The sequence below is a fragment of the Phaenicophaeus curvirostris genome, chromosome 11 (assembly GCF_032191515.1).
Source record: "Phaenicophaeus curvirostris isolate KB17595 chromosome 11, BPBGC_Pcur_1.0, whole genome shotgun sequence".
NCBI lineage: Eukaryota > Metazoa > Chordata > Aves > Cuculiformes > Cuculidae > Phaenicophaeus > Phaenicophaeus curvirostris.
Genome location: NC_091402.1, coordinates 19,820,309 through 19,840,140, shown reverse-complemented (window position 1 = coordinate 19,840,140; position 19,832 = coordinate 19,820,309). Strand labels below are relative to the sequence as shown.

General features: G+C 37.1%; 1 protein-coding gene across 16 annotated transcripts in view; it reads left to right on the top strand.

Annotated features, from left to right (window-relative positions):
- The window catches only part of CACNA1D (calcium voltage-gated channel subunit alpha1 D), a 184,892-nt gene that overhangs the window by 94,289 nt on the left and 70,771 nt on the right, over window positions 1-19,832 (top strand). For 10 of the 16 annotated variants that reach the window (XM_069866263.1, XM_069866271.1, XM_069866267.1 and 7 more), the window contains exons 8-9: window positions 8,548-8,651; window positions 19,142-19,311. In XM_069866263.1, the coding sequence (XP_069722364.1) occupies window positions 8,548-8,651; window positions 19,142-19,311 (274 nt within the window). Of the gene's footprint in view, window positions 1-7,973; window positions 8,078-8,547; window positions 8,652-19,141; window positions 19,312-19,832 lie in introns of all 16 variants that reach the window. The other 6 variants (XM_069866272.1, XM_069866274.1, XM_069866275.1 and 3 more) reach the window with 1 other exon arrangement.

Here is a 19,832-nt window from a genome sequence, read left to right as displayed (position 1 = left end):
TCCACACAGCCATTGCATTCTTTTTTCTGGAACATCAAGATAGAAAAGACTGTATCAGTATTTCTTTGAATGTATTTCCATCACCAGGTACAAGAGCTGTAGCTTCCTCATTAGCTTTCAAGTAGCACGAGATGATTTTCTTTATTGGGCATAAACTAAAAGGTAGAAAACACCATGGGTTTTCTAGCAGGATGAGGATTTGAAAGAACGATCATAACTCCCACATAAACCTATGCATAGAAAAGAAAATAACTGCAATAATAAAACAAAGCAGTCTTGATTTTTTTCGGAATGTCGATTAGATGATCAGAAACTTGGGCAATCTTCTAATCATGTCCATTTTTAGAATGGTCCTGGGTCAAGAATTTTAAAGGACAAGCTACTCAGAGGTATTATAAGGGGATGTAATGTACTTGAAACCAGTTGATGTACAGCCAAAGATTTTTCCTAAACACAAGCAAATATTTTGCAAATACATCTCACAAGAAAACCCCTTGGCTCAGGCACAAAATGTATTATTAGTCCATAAACAAAAAGTTGCAAAGTATGTTTGAAGTATTATCAAAGCTGTCATCAGAGTGCTAAGCAGGAATCTCTAAAATACATCTTTCCAAAAATGTGACTAGCAGTCAAATAAGCAATGATACTCTATAGAACTTTGAATTAAATGATTTAATAAACCAGTGGGATACAATTACTTTGGGCGATTGAAGTTGTATTAGTCACACTGCAGCTGCAGAAGGCTTGGTGCTGCATCCAAGCGATGCTTGTCAGCGATGAATTTCAGCTTATGGTCTCAGAGAAGTCAAAGAATACTTGACAGCTTTTTTCCTTTTGTACATCAACTGCACACATTCAGCAAATAATATTAGAAATTGTAAAGGAAATATGCTAGAGAAAGTTTAGAAAAATATTACTTTCTGCCTTTGTCAGTTATATATTAAGGAGAGTGTGTTGCTATTCTCTTAGCGTCATCACCACCACTCACAGGTCATCTAAGGGAGACTTTTCAGTGAAACAAGGCAGCTCATCCCCAAAGGCATCGATGTGCTGGATGCACAGTGCACCCAGCCTTTGATAACTACATAGCCAGAAATTTAACACATGACAACCAGATGGAGAAAGACTGATAGGAAATTTGCATGACAGTATTAATATTCTGCATAAGTCACACAGCAGAGCCAGGATTTTTTGAATTTAAGTGTTAATTACCTGAATTCAATTAATCTTAAAATCTAGCTTAACCCCTTGACCTTTCAGGTAATGATTTGGACTAATTATGTTTTTATATCCTCCAGATATAAAAGGTAGGCTATCCTCTAGATATAAAAAGCTCAGAGTCAACCAAGTTTAGTTTGCAGAGAGACAAGACTTAAATTGCCAATAAATTAAACTTCAGAAGGGAGAAAAGGGAATGATCAAATTCAGACTTGGAAACAGAGCTCCCAAGCCAAGGAATATGCATGTTAAAAGTTTGAATTAGCATTTAAAGAGACATATAATGCAACGTTTTTTCAAGTGAGCATCTTAGCACAGCCTACCTGAGGAGGATTTTAAAACTACCTCATAGGGAAATATCTTTCCCATTAATTGAACTTGATTTACTTTGACAAGATTTCTAGTATTCTAGTCTTAGCTGACTGCTGACCTATACTGCAGTCAAAGCATGGAACTAATTTCTTGTCACAGATCACTGCAAATACTCTAAGGAACATACTATTTCTCCACAGAAAGCTTAAATAAAATGGGTAGAAAGCAAATGAGAAGTAGGCTAGACGTTAGGTAGTGCTAAGAACTCCATTAGTTGAAGAGCTAGGGTTTCTTGCAAAAACTCTGCCACAAGAAGCAATTAATCATTTTAAAACCTTTCTTGTTCCCAGGATAGTTCTGTGGATACATCCAGATCTACCTTGACTTACTGAGGTTTTATTCGTTGTCTCTACATCAACTAAGGCAACCATTTTACATTGTAAATCTGAATATTATATGCTATCGTGCTTACATAGTTTTGTATCTAGCATATGCGACATATTAAATACATCCAATGTAGCGTTGTCTGGAACATGTGTAGGTAGCGTAGCAGGTGTGAAAAGGAAAAAGGTATTTAGTATATGTCACCCAAGTGGATTCTATTACTCCATGCATTTCAGGATAGATATCTGAAAAAGAAAAAATTATTTCTTAGCAGTCACATTTGACATCTAGACTTTCCTTGGAACAATTATTTGGTTATTTTTTTCCCCCTAGTTAAAGGCAGTAAGCTGATTAATGAAATGCTACCCACAGTAATTAGTTCAAATAGCATTAGATGCAAAATAAATTATCTGAATGGAAAAAAAAAAATTAAGACCTGCATCTAAACTTATTTCTTTATTAAAAAATTATAAGCAATCGGCTTTGAAGAATAAATGCTTTACGTGACTGCCTAAATTATACACCTTATTAGCTAACAATGGGTAAAAATAATAGGAGGTAGAATCTGAGGTCTATTAAGATAGATCAAAGCAAATTAATAAAACTGAAACTGTGTCTTAGAAGTTGAGGTTTAACTTGAGATGGTCACTGACAGCTGTTCTATATGCAAGTTTATAGCACGACTGATGTACAGAAGACAGGCCAGATTTAAAGGTAATTAAGTATTTATAAGGCTCTCTAGGTACGGGAGCAGTTTTTCACTTCTCAAAGGGATGTATTTCTCTTTAGTCTACCTTAATGGCCGAGCCATGAAATTATGATTTTTTCCAGTTGTTGCTGAGCTGAAATGCTTAACAGCTCAGTGGTCTCTGAATTCATAACCAACCACTGTATCTTTTGACTCATATCTGTATTGGAAGTACAACAAAATTGACTCTGGCCAATCAGGAGAATGACAGGGAGATCTGTGCCTTAACTCCAGAGCCCAGAGAAGATTAAAGATAAAATTACACGCTCTCCCAAACCAGCCCAGAGGCTGCTATGCTTCAAGCACAACCTGTTTAAAGTTAGCTTTAAGTTTACTCCAGTTCAGCCTAGAATATCCCAGGTCTCAACCTTTGAAGCTACAAGGCTTTGAAAAACTGTCTGATATGCTCTAAAATGAGTAAAATAAATAGCCTGTGATCTGAGGTTTTGTGAACCTGCATTATATGCTTCAAAAAATGCATGATGAGTTTCATTTCACAAACTACTAATTTCTGAGGGGTTTTTACACCTGTTAAGAGACAGACTTAATAATTTTTAAAATGATTAGGTAGGTAACAACAAATAAATCCACCAGTTGTGTGTCTGTTGGAATGTTGTAAAAGGAGGAAAGTAAAGTTGAAACCTAAGGAAACCAAGAAACTTAAGGAATTAAATGAATTTGAAACGTTGTGGCAAATAATTAAAAATAAATGAATGCATCCGTGCATTGTATCTCTAGTCGTACAAATGCAGAGTTAGAGCTGTTACTGCAGTGCATTACTATTATCCCCAGTGAGAGCTTATATTAATTGATACACACAAAGCACTTGCAACTGTTTTCAGTAAACCAGTACCAGGAATACAGAAGAGACAGACCTTGATCTGCATTCAGTTGCATACGGGGATTTTAGTTACAATTGCCACAGGCAGGGATATACGAGACATTTTGATGATTTCTAATTGATGTTTTAGATTGGAGTGTGCCATCTGCTGCTATGTAATACTAATGGTTATGTCTGCTGTAAAACTGGCTTTCTCCCTGTTTCACTGCAGAGTCTTGGTCTCTGATCATCCACGCTGCATTGTAATGATAGTTGACTCCAGCTGCAGCTCAGCTAACAAGATAATTCACTCCAAATGCCAGATGAGGCAGTTCCAGGCAGTACCAAGTTTGTACTATCAGCTCAAGAGAATTCTTCAAGTCTTTGCAGACATACACTCACAAACATATACATGTAAATGTAAAGAGCCAAATATGCAACAGCAATTAGAACCATAGAACCATAGAATAACCAGGTTGGAAGAGACCCACCGGATCATCGAGTCCAACCATTCCTATCAAACACTAACCCATGTCCCTCAGCATCTCGTCCACCCGTCCCTTAAACCCCTCCAGGGAAGGGGACTCAACCCCCTCCCTGGGCAGCCTCTGCCAGGGACCAATCACCCTTTCTGTGAAGAAATTATTCTGCACCAATTTGACTTGCATAGAATAACTTGTCTCCAGATCTGGTATCATCAACAAATGGGACCTTTTACAAAGACTTTCAGACTGTTAGTTATTGCACTGCTTATCAAAAGAATAGGAAGATCTGAGTTCAGTTCAAACTTCTTTTCAGAGCTGTTTAAACGCACAAATTAATTTGACATCTGTATGAAAGGCATGGAAATGCCAGACCATAGCCAAAAGTGGCATTGCTGGAGAATAAGCGTTTTCAAACACTTATTTGAGTAGTACACTTGTAGTAATATGGTAAGACAGTGATATGAAAAATACTTTGTCCTTCATATCATCCATCATCTTATCTGTTCTCTGATTGATGTAATGGACAAACTAATTAGAACTGAAATCCAAAGAGTAAGACTAGAACTGGAAGAACGCACAAAGTGGGGCAAGAGGGATGGTACTTGAGCGTGTTGTTGCAATAGGTGTTATGGATGCTGAAAGCTTAATGGACTCAAAAAGAGATGGGACAAGTCCATTGAGAGTCATTAAATGTAACACCTCCTTTGGCTGAGTCACAGAGGGTGGGAGTCTTGCTATGCTTTTTGCTGAATATTTGAGGTGTGATATCTCCTAGATTGCCTGGTGTTACTTCAGCATAATTTAGGGGCTTTTATTGCTTATGTTTCTTAGTTGCAGCTTCCAAAACATCAGGAATTTGTGTGTTCGTAACTCCTTATTCTGCACTTTGGGTGAGAAGTCAGCATTAATTCTTTCAACTGAAAATACCTTGTTTCTGAGGATGGAGATTTTCCTATGCTCATATATTAACCAAGCTCTGTCTCAGTTTTTAATCAGAAGGCAAATTGACTCCTTTAATCTTTCTTTAATTGAAAGTTATGGAAAATACCACTTGACATGCGTGAAATAAGCAGCAAAGTTTTCCAAGGGGAGAGGACTTCTTTTTATACTTTCATCTCCAGTATTAATCCAATCAGAAATATTAATTCATGAATAGAAATTACAATGTGTTACTTGAATAGAGCTTAATTGTCTCAAGAACTAAATGGTAACGTTCTTGGGTAGATGCAGTTTCAGGCTCTTGCTTTGGGGAATTCAGTCTTAGATTAGGGCCAACACGTTCAGCCTGGATTAGGGGTTCCTGGGTTAGGAATGCTTTTGAATTAGTTTGACATCTACCCAAACCAAAGCATTTTTCTAGCACTGGTTAGCTGCGGTTTCCGATTTTTACATCACAGGGTATGAGCCCTGATAGATTAGCCTAAAACATTGGGCTTAAAATCGAGCTGCATAAATGAGAAGGAATTTTTTCCACAAGTTACATGCGATGAATGAAGGAAATGCAAATCACAGTTGCCTGTCAGAGTTCCCCAACACAGCCTTCATGACAAAGCACAGAAATATCAGCTTTGTTCCTGGCTTACTAAGCACAATGCCTGGCTTCTTGATTGTATTCTCTTTGTGTGGAAAAAAAGAGTGTAACAACTTGTATTGTAGGCTTGGGGTTTTTTTATTCTTTCAGGTTTTTGAGAAAGATTTATAGCAGGAGAATGGTGGCATCCACACCAGAGGAATTTATGCCTTTACTCTGAACTCTAGTGGCTTGCAAACAACTGTTTGCTACTGGTTTGGTTCAGTTAGGTGCAAAATATATTCATATGTGTCAAAATGTTTGCTTTTACTAGCTATTGTTAGAAAACCACTTTGCCTGTATCATAGGAATAATTTCTATAAAGCAAGTTCACTTCTAAAGTAATAAAATAATTATGAATATGCATTTAAAAAAATGAGTTAATTTTACTCCTAAACCTTAAGGCCACATGCCTACAATTGAAAGATGATGTATACACCGAGACAAAGCAGAAATTCAGTCTGGGCGGTAGGTTATTTTACTACAAGCCTGAGTTTAGATTGTTTAGATTTCTCAGATGTAGGGGACTTCCTCTGAAGGGGCAAGGATGATCAAAATCCCCATGACTGATCTCCTTAACATAGACACCTGATAGGTTAAGGATTGCTGGAAGTATTGTACAGGTGACGAAGTGTAAGTAGGTCAGTATAATGACAGCATTATAGAAGACCTAATTTTCCATATGAATATGCTGCTGCGGAACTGGACTGTGGAAACGGGGAGATCTTCTAAAAGTGAAGGTAACGATCCCAGCCTTTCTGAATGGCTATAACAGTTCTCCGTTTTAATTTCTCCAAAATACAATTTTTTTTTCAAATTAAAAGGAAAACATCCAAATCAATATTTATTTCGCAATTTCCTTTTTTACACCTAGCAAGTCTAAGTAGTTCTGAGTTCCTTTTCAGTGCCTCAGTTCAATTACTAAAGCATTTTAAAAGATTATACATAGATTATCTTTAAAAATGCTTGAGGAAGTTGTGGAAGACAATCATCTTTGGCTGCTAAACAAATTTGTTTACTTCAGTTAGTATAAAGTGATATTACTGCAGATCAATGCTGAAGAAACGTGCCCGTGGGCCTTAACCTGCAAAGACTTAATGCGTGTGCTTCTATCTAACCATCCCTAGGGCCACATCGCAGAAACTGAGATTGATACATTTTCGAAAGATAGAAGAAAAAAATAAACAAAAAAGGTTTTTTTCATGTTTAGTATGCCTGTTCCAGCAGAGGTGTTAAGGATGAGATTCGGACTTTCCAGAAATTCCAGATACAACAAACACAACAGCATTCACAGAAGAGGAAAAAGGTTTGCCCTAAGATTATTCAACAATCCCGGATCCACTCTCGAGTGCTCACTCAATTTTTTTATCTCCTGAATTTCTATGGCTAAAAAGCATCTTAAGAAGAAACTAATGCAAGCTTGTCAGTATAAACAAAAAAGCCAGAATAATTCATCTCCCACAAGAGACATTTCCAAGATGTTTCAAGTCAGAATTATTTTTGTAATTTACCAAAATGTCTTTTTGCACCCAAATGCTGCACACAAAAACAATTTCTCTGTTTTAAAATATCTGTTTTTCTATATAGGCCTGTATAAAGATTTCCATGGGTACGTTTCTTAAGTCAATCTTCTGATAATGAGCTTGCTAAGAATAGACAGCGGAAAAGGTCTTTATGGAAAGGCTTGTGTGAGTCTGTAAAGAGTGTATTTAAAGCTCAATTACTTCAGCCTTACTTTAAGAAAAAAATCAGTAACTACTTTTTAAGCTTATTTAACCTTGATCTTGATATAATTTTTGTTCAGAAGTGCTTCTGGAGTATTGCAACATGTCCACTATGTTCCTGAAATTTTACTTGTTTTTCATTTTCCTAAAATTGTGTTCATGTTTTTACACAAATTCATTCTCATTTATTTCTTTTTTAATCTATTTTAAATGTCTCACTACACGCAGCTGTAGTATTTCAGGGAAGAATGTATTGAAATTCTACGTTACAGAAAAAATAATGTTGCTTGTACTGTTGAGATGCATATTACTGTTTCTTTTCTCCAGGGATCATTCAAGGGATCACTCATGGGATATTTATGAACTAAGAATCCTAATATTTCAGTATACTGTGTAAGAATGATTTTAATTAGTGCGATCTGAATTTAGTTCATGTTCTATATGTTAAAGAATAGAACTGTGCAATGCTCCGCTTATATTTGATAATATTTTTGATCTGAAGGCTAGGTTCACTCAGTATTTTGTTTTAGAGTACGTATTAGAAACAAAAAGTGAATATGGCCAGTGGCTTCTGTCTTATGTTGTTCTCCTTTGAATGCTGAAGGAATGCATAGACTACTTTTCACCTGAATGATTAAATTCTCTTTTTCTCTAATTCTTCCTTGTTATTACAATAGTGATCTGCTCTATAAGATCATCTTATTTCTTGCAGATGAATGATGCTATGGGATTTGAATTGCCATGGGTGTATTTTGTCAGTCTCGTCATCTTTGGGTCATTTTTCGTACTAAATCTTGTTCTTGGTGTATTGAGCGGGTAAGCATACACCTTTTTCATCATGAAGGCAGAGTCCTGAATTCAGTTGCCATGAACACACAGGTTATCTTATACAGGTGAGACTTCAGTTGTGATGACATCTTTTAATGGACTTCTGTTTCTTCCTCCTCTAATTAGAACAGAAATGGTTTTCTGTAGCTATCAAATAAATAACAAATATGAAAATCAGACATACCAGTATATATTCTTCATGTCCACGCTTGTGGCCAAATTATATAAAGGACTAATAGTTCTTCTGCACTTACTTAAATGTTATTTTAATTAATCTTCTAAGGCATCGCATCTACAACATAATTTGGGTAAGTAAAGAAATCAAATTAAACAGGTTTTTAAGAACTGAATAAGGGATAAACTTTCAGTATTGAAACCTACGTGATCTGGCAGCTGCAAAAAGGACTCTGCTGTTTAATGAATGACTGAATCATAACTTATTTCCTTACATTTTACAGGTAAATGATGCAATAGGATGTGAATGGCCATGGATCTATTTTGTTAGTCTTATCATCCTTGGCTCATTTTTCGTACTTAACCTGGTTCTTGGTGTACTTAGTGGGTAAGCAGTTGAGTTAACATTGTGTATGCTACTGCTACTTGTAAGATGGCCTCTGCATTTACTCAAGCTTCTCAGCGATGGCTTTTTTGCATGCACTTGAGATTCTTATGTCATCCTACCAGTGTTTGCTCTTTTGACTGACTGTGTGATTATGGTGCCTGTATCTGTCTGACATCACGTTCACCATGCTTGCCAAAAATACTCATTAAATGAGCACTAATCTCCTTATTGTATAATATTCCAGCAGGGAGAAACATGATTTTGCACACAAAGATGGGTGATGTGCCTGCACAAATATTCTCCCCTATATTTATAGACCAGTGTCCTTTCCTGAAAGCCCAACTTTTGCTTTTTTTTCAAAAATAGGAGTACTGTTTGTGCTTATCGGTTTACATTGCAAAATATTTTTAATGGGTGCTTCAAGATATGATTCCTTTTTTGACAGAAAGAATGTAAGGAGGCTGCTTTGAGCTACTACAGAGCGTTCAGTGCTTCCTATGTTGGAGAGCTGCGCGCTGCTGTGACAGCTGATACGTTTATCAATAATCAAATATCAATTTAATATACTTATCAATGGGAGGTTGTCACAGCTTCTTGTTGGTTTGTGTGCTCCAGCCAGGACGTAAAGTGGTGTCAGTTGAAGGTGTATAATGTGTTTGAAGCTGTACAGTTTATGGTAACAGTTTTCTTCTTACAAAGCCTGCTTACTGAGGTTACAACTCCAATTCCTTTGCCATATCCTGGGTTCTAACACACTTGAGCTTGGGAAACTCCATTTTATGGTAAAGATATTTTCTGATAAATAAATAAATCCTGCCGGCATTTAAATACTAAAATAAAATTGTTATAATTGTAAGTATTAGCTTTTAGTACAACAAATGATGATGTTCTGGCAGTCTTAGGCGAGTTGTGCCATCGTTGTTAGCCAACAGGATTTCTCCTGCGTAGAAACCTGCCTGGCTCCACAGCTGATGCTGTCATCAGCCTGCTGATGGTGTGCACAGCCTCGTTCGTGGCTTTGCCACGTCGTACCTTACGTTTGAAAGGAATTAAAATGCATTATTACGTTCCTGGAAATCTGGCAATCAAACAGGTTTTCCAGTTGCTGATATGATAACTATTTTATAGGAGCGCTTTTAACTGATGAGTGGTTTTACAATTTGTTTGTTTAAAATTGTAAGTCATTTAGCTGTGATAGATTACTGATGCACACAGGAACCCAGGAAAAGCATAGTTTTACCCTACTGTCAGGGTCACTTTATAAAGCAGATGTTTAAAAGCAAAGAGAGTGCTAAAAACACCTTGCTGATTTTCAGATTTAGTCTATTCATTCCAAGCCCTACCCTGTAAATTCTGATTTATACAGTTGAATTGGCTTTGTTCTATTCAGGGACGAATGTGTAAACTTTTATAAAACTAAGGGCCTGTTTTTCACATCACAGCTACACTGGACTAACAAAATGAGAAAGAGGAGGACAGATAAATGAGAGTATTTGTGGTGTAATTTATTTCCTCTTTTGATACTGTTACCTAACGTTGCTGTGTGTGACTAGACTTCCTGCTGAAGTCATTAGAGGATTAAGTTTTCTCAGTTCCTTTTCCCTGGGCCTTTAAGAAGGTCATAAGCAGCAATTACTTTTCTTTCTGTTGTTTGAAGGTGTCCTGTGGTAATGGTTAACTAAATATTCCCCTTTTTCCTTCCAAGACTTGAATCGTTATTGGTTTCAGGTTTTTATGTTTCTATAAATAAGCTTTGGGGAAGATATTGCCAGATTTGGTGTTTCATTACACATGTTCATTTCTACTGGAGCTTTTTAAATTTAGAGATGCCCTCACAGCTAAGCTTTAGATTTCATTTGATACATTTAAAATATTTCATAAGGTTTGCAGAGGTACGATATGTATGATATTTGTTGGAACTGTTCATTAGCTTCTGCTACAATACTGGGGAAGAGGTGTCCCCTTGTCCTTGGGTTCCATTCTGTGGACAAGAAATGACTGCTGTTTTCTAGGTATTGCTTGATTTGTAGAGCTCTAATGCTCTTCAGAACCTTTGCTGGCTTGCCTTCGGTTTCCAGTGAACAGATATGACAGTGAAATGAGAATTCTTCTTAAATTCTTAAGTTCGTTCATTCTTAAATTTATTTTCTGCCATAGTGTCACCTACCTGTGGTGTCACTTGAGTGCTCAGAGCGCTTGAAGAATTGTTTGAATTCATGTTTGCCTTAAAAATGTGATGGAGCCTTCCTAAAGTTCCATTTTTTTGTTTTTCTTTGCTGAAGAAAATGATACTAGAGAACCGAGGCATGTGATATATAAATATCACCAGTGATTGACAGTGAGAGTGGAAGGAGAAAGGAAAAGAGAGTGTTCCTAAATGATACCTATTATAACAAACTGTTGCTTGGTGCATAAGTGAAGAAAGTATCCTGGCACAGTTGTTTGAAACTCTGACAAGGACCAGTGTGGAGTACTGTTACACTGGTTTATTTTCATCACTAAATGCCATTTGTATATAAATAATAACCATTATTCACATATTTTCTGTTTAGACCCATCTGTCTAGACTTCACGGGCAAAAATTATATACTAGTAAAATCCCATGGATGTATTTGTATTCCTCAGTAAAAAGCTAATATTTTTCATTCTGAGCCAGGCATTGAATATATAACACCTAAATAAAACCCAAAGAATGTACGAGTTATTAGCTTTGACATTTTATACTCTTCAAACCATAGCATGAAACTTGGTTTGTGATAGATCTACAAAGAAAGCTTAAGTTTTACTAAACCAATCAAACTTCAAGAATGCAAAAAATTATGCTAACTTACTTGAAAAGCATGGCTTTGCATACAGATTTTGGAAGTGGAATCTGAATGCCTGATACACTTTTTTTGGATGAAAGTGTTTCTTCCTGTAATGTCAAGTTATGCTGTGTCTTAAATGTCTGCTGTTTGGATCTGTCTGTGGTTTTAAAATATTCATCCATTCTCTTTGCGCTCCTTTGTTACTCTGTGACCATCTGCCCTTTTGTATTTCTGTAATGCCTCTTGTGCACGGCATGTTTGATGTATTTTAGATACTGTACAAATGGATGAGAATGATGATTTGGGAGATGTTTTGTTTTCCATCTAGCTGTTTCTGAAGGTGAGTATTTCCTGGTGGCCCATGTCAGTTTTGCCTGCTGAAGGTGACATTCTTAAAAATAGGGTTAATATTTTTAATAGCAGATGTGTAAATTAATCGAAATTGTGTGTGGAATCTGCATGTGGTAAATATTTTAATTTCTGCATGCAAGCTGAGTGTGGAGATGTTTTTCTAAATATTCTCTTGAATAAAAAGGATGGAGAGAATTCATAGGCTTGAGGAGTTGAGCTTTTCTGAAATACTCTTATTTTTTACTATTAGACACTAGTAGTATTCAGATTATTCTCGAATTCTCAGTTGAAAAGCCTTTTCAGTTCAGGAAAAGGTGATCTAGAAAAAGACCCCAGGCCATGGCTCCAGGTACAGCTCAGGCTCACGTCCAATCACAGAATTTAGAGAGCCAGCTTTAAAAAAAGACACCAGAAATGGTTCCAACTCTAGCAATGACTTGTAGAGACTGTTCTAGACCCAGTTCTAGATTTGCTTTCCAGAAACAGGCTGTAGGTTCAGCTCTAGGAAGGGGATTGTAAGATAAAACACCTCTAGAGTAGCTCCAGTAAAGGCCTCTACAAAGAGCTCTGGAATAGGCTATGAGAAAGAACACATTCTAAATCCATTTCCAATAAATGACTGGGCAATTAAACCCAAGTTCAGCTCTAGAAAAGACCTCAAGAAATTATTCTCACTCTGTGAAAAGATTCTAAAATTGGCCTCAGATCTGTTTCTGGAAAGTGCTGTGGTGATGGCTCTTGGTCCAACTTCACCAGAAGGCTCTGAGAAGGCTCTGGCCTGAGAACAAGCTTGACAAACAGCTCCTCCCTCAACATACTAGAAAAAAAGTCAACACAGAAGTGTATCTAGAAGCGTATTTGGAAATTTGGTTCAAGACGTATGCATGTTTCTTTCAGCGTAGTGAAATTCTCAAGAATCTAGATGGACACTCGGAGCTGTCAGCTGATCTTTCACTATAAGACTGCATTTTAAAATTCTTTCAGTATTTGGAGATACAAAATGCTGCAGCTCTGGAAAGCTGCCGTAGATGTATTCAGATATCTTTGCATTTCCATTGTCTTGGGCTGGCCAGCATTTTGCTCATTCACATTACAAATTCAAAGCTGTATGTGGCTCTGAGTAATTGTTTTAGCTCCTATAAATTGCAGGGTGATCATGAAATGGTTGCACTCCATTGTCATTACTGTGTCTTTTGAGCCAGCAGCAGGGATTTGGTTCAGTCTGTAAGAGATAGCAGAGCATCTTTTCTTCCTTTGTAAAAATTCCTCTGGCTGGTGCAGGAGACAGTGAGCTGAAATTAGAAAGCTAAGTATGAAATTATAAAGTTAAGGTTATTATAAAGTTAACAGATAAAGCTAAGTCTTAAAAAAGTAAGGGAATTGAGAGATACTCATCAACCCCGAAAATACCTTTAAAAGTATTTTGAAAGTTGAAATAAATATGCCAGTAATTCAGCATGCATTAAACTTTATTGCTATGAAGAGAGAAAATAATAAATTGTAAAACTTCATAACTTATTTATCAAGAGGCATGGCTTTTAATGATGCATGATAATCTATTCCTCAAGATAGTCCTTATCATTAGCGGATGGTTTCCGCTGACGTCATTTTCTGCTCAAGGCGTTGGTATGTCTTTGGGTAGCCATGGGAACAAATAAGACCTTTCAAATGCACTTTAATAAATCTCTGTTAGTTGAATTTATTGCCTTGCTAAAGGACACCAAAGCATAAGCTGTGACATGTCCTTGCATACATCCTCCCTCATGCCAGTCTTGCAGATTACAAAGAGAATGTTAATTTTTTCCATGTTTTTCCCCCAGTATTGTTTGCAATGTTTGTACATAATGATTCTAAAAGCCGAGGGTCTGTACTCATCTGTGCTGATCTCACAGCAATAGCTGTCAATTAATGTCATATTAAATATGTTGGCACAGATAAGTTTATACACTTAAGAACTGTTGTCTGCAGTATATATGGGAAAAAATCATAGAAAAAGACATTTGAATAGTGATGCACCAAATAGAAAACGGCACTCAACTGTCAGCTGTAGTCTTTCAGCAAAAGGTAAGTGAACTGGTTTTGACAGTGCTCCTTTTTACAGCAGAGGCAAGGCTTAGTAAAAGAAGTAGTATAGATACAGATTTAACTCCTTCGTACAGATAAACAGAATATACAGTCCAAAAGAGGAGAGGAACTTCCACTCTAGATCACAGCAGGTTATGAGCTACAGCAGGTTCTTTTGATTGCCACATGACTGGTGAAAATCAAGTTCTAACACAAATAGACACAGACAAGGAAATATTACCCTTGATTGATCAATTGACTCTACTAATAATAACAATCAGCAGATGCTCTCAGCTGTATACAGCAGTAACTCTAACAAGCTGCTTTAGACAGAGACCACTAAAGTCAATGCGAGTAGTTTAGTACTCTTGAATAAGAGCTTGAAAAGAAATTATTTTATTTCAAGCCTGTTTGAACTTATCACTTGAAGGCTTCTTAGGGATTAGCTCTGTGAGATGCTTTGCTGATGAGCTCCTCGCAGGTAACAACCACATCTCTTTAAAAACTGTGTTGATAGTGTACATCGTGGCAGTGGGATGTGTTCCTGCCCTCAGCTCTTCCTCCAAGAGATCCAGTGTGTTCTGAGCCAAGTAGGTCTCTGCTTAGGACAGAATGAGCACATCTTAATATGCAGATACAATAACAATCGGATCTCGGTTTTTTTGCTCAGATTGCTCACTATCTTGCTATTCCTACAGATGATCCCATTGCATACATGTGCACTCTGGCTCAGTAATACCGTGCAGGCTGTCTGCTGCACAGAGGTGGTGCTGGAGCCACTGAATATACATAAGGAAATAACTGTGAGAAGGAAATAACTGTGAGCAGGTAATACTAGTTCACGTTTCCCCATCAAGAGCCTATCAATGCTCCTTGCTCGAGGTAAATTCCTGCTAGATTTTTTTTCTGTACTTCAGAAATAATTCTGCAGTGTGAGCTTTTATTATTTCAAAAAGAAAGAGTACCAATTAGGTTTACAAATCGCCAGTAATTAAAGATGTGATGTTACTTAACATTTTTTATGTCTCTACATCTGTTACACATTACACCCAGCTGTGAGCTGTTGTCTGTGCTCATCTGTACAGTTGAAACAGTTGGAGTTCTCTGATTTGATTCTGCTAATTTGTTGGTTGGTATGGTTACCACCGCGTGAAACCTCTCTGTGAGTCTGGTGGCCAACACTGTACTCCTGTGGGTACAGTTTGCTTATTATGTGACTGTTCTTTGTGAATAAATGAGACTCTAGGATGTCTGGGTGGCAGTTCTACATATAGCATTAGCAATAACGCTTTCCACATACCAGACGCTGTGTACAGCAAGCTGCATGCTGCAGGAGATGAATTTTCAATCTCGCTGCGTTTGCTACGACAGAAAAGGGCAGTAATATGGCCAACGAAGAATTAGTGTCTTAGTTTACACTTAGACATTGAAAGCAAATGTTTATTTCCTGTCATCAGTGCCTAGTGGTGCACAGAGATGCATCAACATTCACTGCTACACAAGCTTCCTTGAGAAAAGCATCTACCTTCCAGCAAGGAAAAACTTTAGGATGCCAATATAGGTGTTGTCTTAGTTCATGAATTACAATGAGAAGGGGGAGTGTACCAGGTACTAGGGTGTAGGAAATTGGTTAATATGACCCTGCCTCAAATTAAGGTGTGAGAACGAGCATGCTGTGAGTCCTGGTAGGTACTCCCTGCTGTCACCTCCAACCTGTTGCATCAAGCTGTTCCCAGCTTATGCATACCAGCAGGAGTTATTTCAATCTGTTGAAGAAAGGAAAACCTGGCATGAAAATGATTGCCCCAGACTATTGAAGCATGAACTCAAAACCTCCATTTCATATGCTTCTGCCTCAACAACCATGGATGATGATGGTGTTATGCCTCAACAGAGAACAGATCATCTTTCTGCAAGAAGACAAGGAAACTTTGGGCAACAGAAATAAAATTTGCATTTTACATAGTAACTTAGTTATCACTAAAAATAAGTTAGGTGTTATGTAGGTGAATTTCCATATAATGTTTTATTTTTCAAGTGATGTCTCCTTTCTGCTGCAGTTGACTGACTTGTTTACGCTATCACTACAATTTGAAGCTTTACTCAGTTTACAGGATATTATTGTGTGCTACAATCTTTAGTCATATTTAATGAGATCAGAATTAGGCTGACTAGGGCAGGGTTGGCTGATTTATTTGCATTTGCACTGAAATAAAATCTGAATTGGCTCAATCTCGGTAGCAGCAGTCTGTAAAGATTGTTTTGAAGGGAAACAGGTCATGATACGAGGTGTTATATGAGTTATGCAGGTCTGCTTTATAAGATTCTTCGGAAGTAGAGATCTGCAAAAAGCTCTTGCCTAGCTCTGATAGCATAAAGTCTTAATTTTGAAGCACAAGCAGACATCTTATTCCTCCTTCAGATCAGCCAATGTCTAAATATCCAAATGTCTGTTGTCTGAACGTCTTTGTCAGAAGCTTTAATGAGCAGACGTCTCTCCCTCATCTCACCCCCATCGTGTTTTTCAAATAACTTCTTGTTTCTTGGAAAAGGAATGCTTTTGTTCTGCTAACAGGAAACTCAACACATTCCAGTTCCATTTAATTCCACTTTCTTATTCATGGTACTTCAGTAAAAGGAATATGTACCTACGTGTGTCTGAGAGGTGTCACTTCATTGTGATTGAAAAAAAAATACCACAGAGCCAGATGCTTCCTAAAGAAAATGCAGGCTTCTCAGGTGTTATACTTCCTTGCAAACAGTCAGGTTTTAAAAATAAAAGTAAGACTTTTAAATACCATGGAAATTCAATACCATTACATCTCCCCCTACTGATAAATTGCAGCAGCATTTAACAAGACAATGTCTGAGTTCTGTGCTGTATTAAAGGGAAGGTCAGAGTTAGATGTGTGTATAAAAACCTGTGTTTAATTCTCTGCGTGCAGCCATTTGAATGTAAAGTCAAAGTCAAGAGGTGGTTCTGTCATGGTGAAGAGCTGTTGAAAGTATCGGCCTTGCCAACTGTTTCGTTTTGAAATGATTTCTTTCACTTCACTCCATATAACAGCTACTTCCATTTAAATCCACACACACTGGTCGCACATCCTTCACCCCAAGGAAAAACACAGGAAGGGTTTAACTGAACGAAACGTGAATACTTAGTAAAAGCTAGCAAGGCTTTTTACTGCTGATTTCATACTATACCGTGACAGCTCTTTTTTCAAAGATACTGCCTGTAGAATGAGAGTCCCTAGTATGTTTGTTGTCCGAATCTGATGTAAAGGACAATCTCTTTGATACTGTCTCTGGGAGAAGCTTAAACCTAGCATTTCAAAACCCAAACAATTTCTTGTGGGCTTGTGACATCTCCTGCCAAAACCATGACATTTTTATTTTGTTCTGTTATTTGAAAACGAAAAAAAAAAATATAAAGAGAAGCAGTTATCCCTCAGAGAGCTCTGTTGAGCTCACTCTCTCATGAGTATTTTTCAGAAGAGATGGCCTTCTGAAGGACCTCGTCCTTGGATGCTAGGTGAAGGGTAGCAAATGTGAAGCAAGCGCTGGCATTCTTTGGCTTCATTATAGTGCCCTCAGACGGAGCAAGATGATCTCCACATGCCAAACCAGATTTTTCTTGAATTAAGTCCTCAGCTGTAAGAAGTAGTGCCTGCCTCTCAGCTTTTGCAACAGAAAGATACTTAGCTTCTGCAACATAACGTTAAAAAAATCCTAAAATCTGTATGGTTGTATGCTTAACTCTTAAATTGATTGAAGTCAAAGCAGAAATTTAAGGTTTAGAAGATGTGTTTGAAGACTGTACATGAAGCAATAAAAATTAAAAAAAATTGGAGGGTTTATGTCTTTACAATTCCGAATAAGTAATGTCTGTAACTGAACTGAAATGTTGAAAAATTGTGAGACTTTCTGTTGTTCTGCTATATTTTGTTAGCAGAGCAACATCGTATTGTTGCTCTTGTCACCTTGTTAAAATATTTTGTAGGTCTTAGACTAATTTCCTAATACTTTTCCACTTGAAAAAGGATATCAGTGAATGCTTTTCCCTTGACAGCGTATTAATTAGGGAATATTTTAAAGTGAAAGTTCACAAAAAATAAGGGGTTGGAAAATAATAGTAAATGAAATTACTATAGCCAGTTTTTAGGTTTAGTTTCAACCCTGCTGAACAATTAACAAGTGGCAGCAAACTGAATTTGAAATGATGAATTGGCACATAGTTCCAATACCCCCTAATCACGTATATTGGCGTGTATAAACTGACACTCACTGGGAGATGTCTGATCCTTATAGCCAAGTGGCTTGCGTGTTTGGAGCTGAGTATCACAACAGATGTTGCATTAATGTCACTGTATGAAATGCTGTGGTGCAGGAATTTGCTTGATAATTGTCTTGACTCAGATATTGTTAAGGAAATTGTAGATTCATGGAATAATTCAGGTTAGGAGAGACTTCAGCCATTTTATCAAATCATCTTTTCAAAGAGTGTGACTTAATTATCATTCCATGATAATTTAGGAATTGACCGAAATCACAGAGGTGAACTAGACAGTCAAATACGCTGTCTTAAGACAGGGAGAAAGAGGCAGATGATTCAATTTCGATAGAAGGATGAATTTCTGATCTGTGAGAAGAGGATTTTTAGGTTCTGTTAGGAAGAGAAAAAGGGCAAAACGTCCAGATCTCAAACAGCACAGGTGTCTGTGCATGATGTGAGGAAGAGAGAGCTTGTTAGTGGAATTCTGTGAACCGCGTACTGAAACAAGTTTGTTTGGACCCGGCCAATAAACCCTGGCTGGAAGAGAAAGGATTTTAGTACTGGCTATCAGAATTTCTTCTTCACTAAAACTAATACTCTTCTTTCTGAAATTGCATCATTACTGCAAGTTGAGTTTTCTTTGTAGCCATTAGATAATGGCTACATAGATAATGATTTTTTAAAAAGTGTGTAGAAGAGCTCTTAACTAAAATGAGGAGGGAGAGGACACTTTTGATATAGGAAGAGCTAAAAATACCACTTAATTTCCAATTGAATAATGAAAGCTCTGAAAGTTTTTATGTGAGATGGTAGGGATTTGCCATGACTTCTTTGCATCACTGTCTTGTTTTCAAAGAAACTCTCAAAATCTCTGGTGTAGTTTATTCAGTTTGTTTTCTCTGTCAGTATGTTCTTCTGTAATGTCAAGACTTAGGTCAAAGCATCTGAGATTTTGATAATCAGTATTTTTTTTCTACTTTGTCTGAATTTGATAGAGAATTTTCCAAGGAAAGAGAAAAAGCCAAGGCCCGAGGGGACTTCCAGAAACTACGTGAAAAACAGCAGCTTGAAGAAGATCTGAAGGGATATTTAGACTGGATTACACAGGCAGAAGACATTGACCCTGAGAATGATGAAGAAGTTGATGAAGAAGGCAAGCGGAACAGTACGTGTTCTTTACTCTGTACTACTTCTGTGTGGGACAGTCTGACAGCTTTAAAGGGCTTGGGGTGAATGCAGCCTATCTGTGTGACTTTCTGATTTCCAGTTTGCAAGAGTGTTTGTTAGCAGAGCAATCACGTCCGTTAATATATTGATACTTAGTAATGGAAGATCATTTAAAGTCTTAAAATAAATTCTGCTTTGAGCTGTTCATGTACAAATTATTGTCTGCACTCAGTCACTACTGAGACTTAAAAACTTTGCTTCATCTGTGTTCTGTAAAAGTTAGTGCATACAAGCTCTGTGTCACTAAGTATCACAGTAAATCCATGAGAAAAGGGATTTAAGATGAAGTTTATTATTTAATACTAAACATAAGATTAAAATTCAAATTTCAATATATACACTAATACAAAATTGTACTTTACTATTCCTGTGGTGCTCTGGAAAGTCATGGTATTTATTCATTTAGATAGCATTGAGTACATAAAAGAAAATGCATCTACAAGTGGTTTGTCAAAGGCA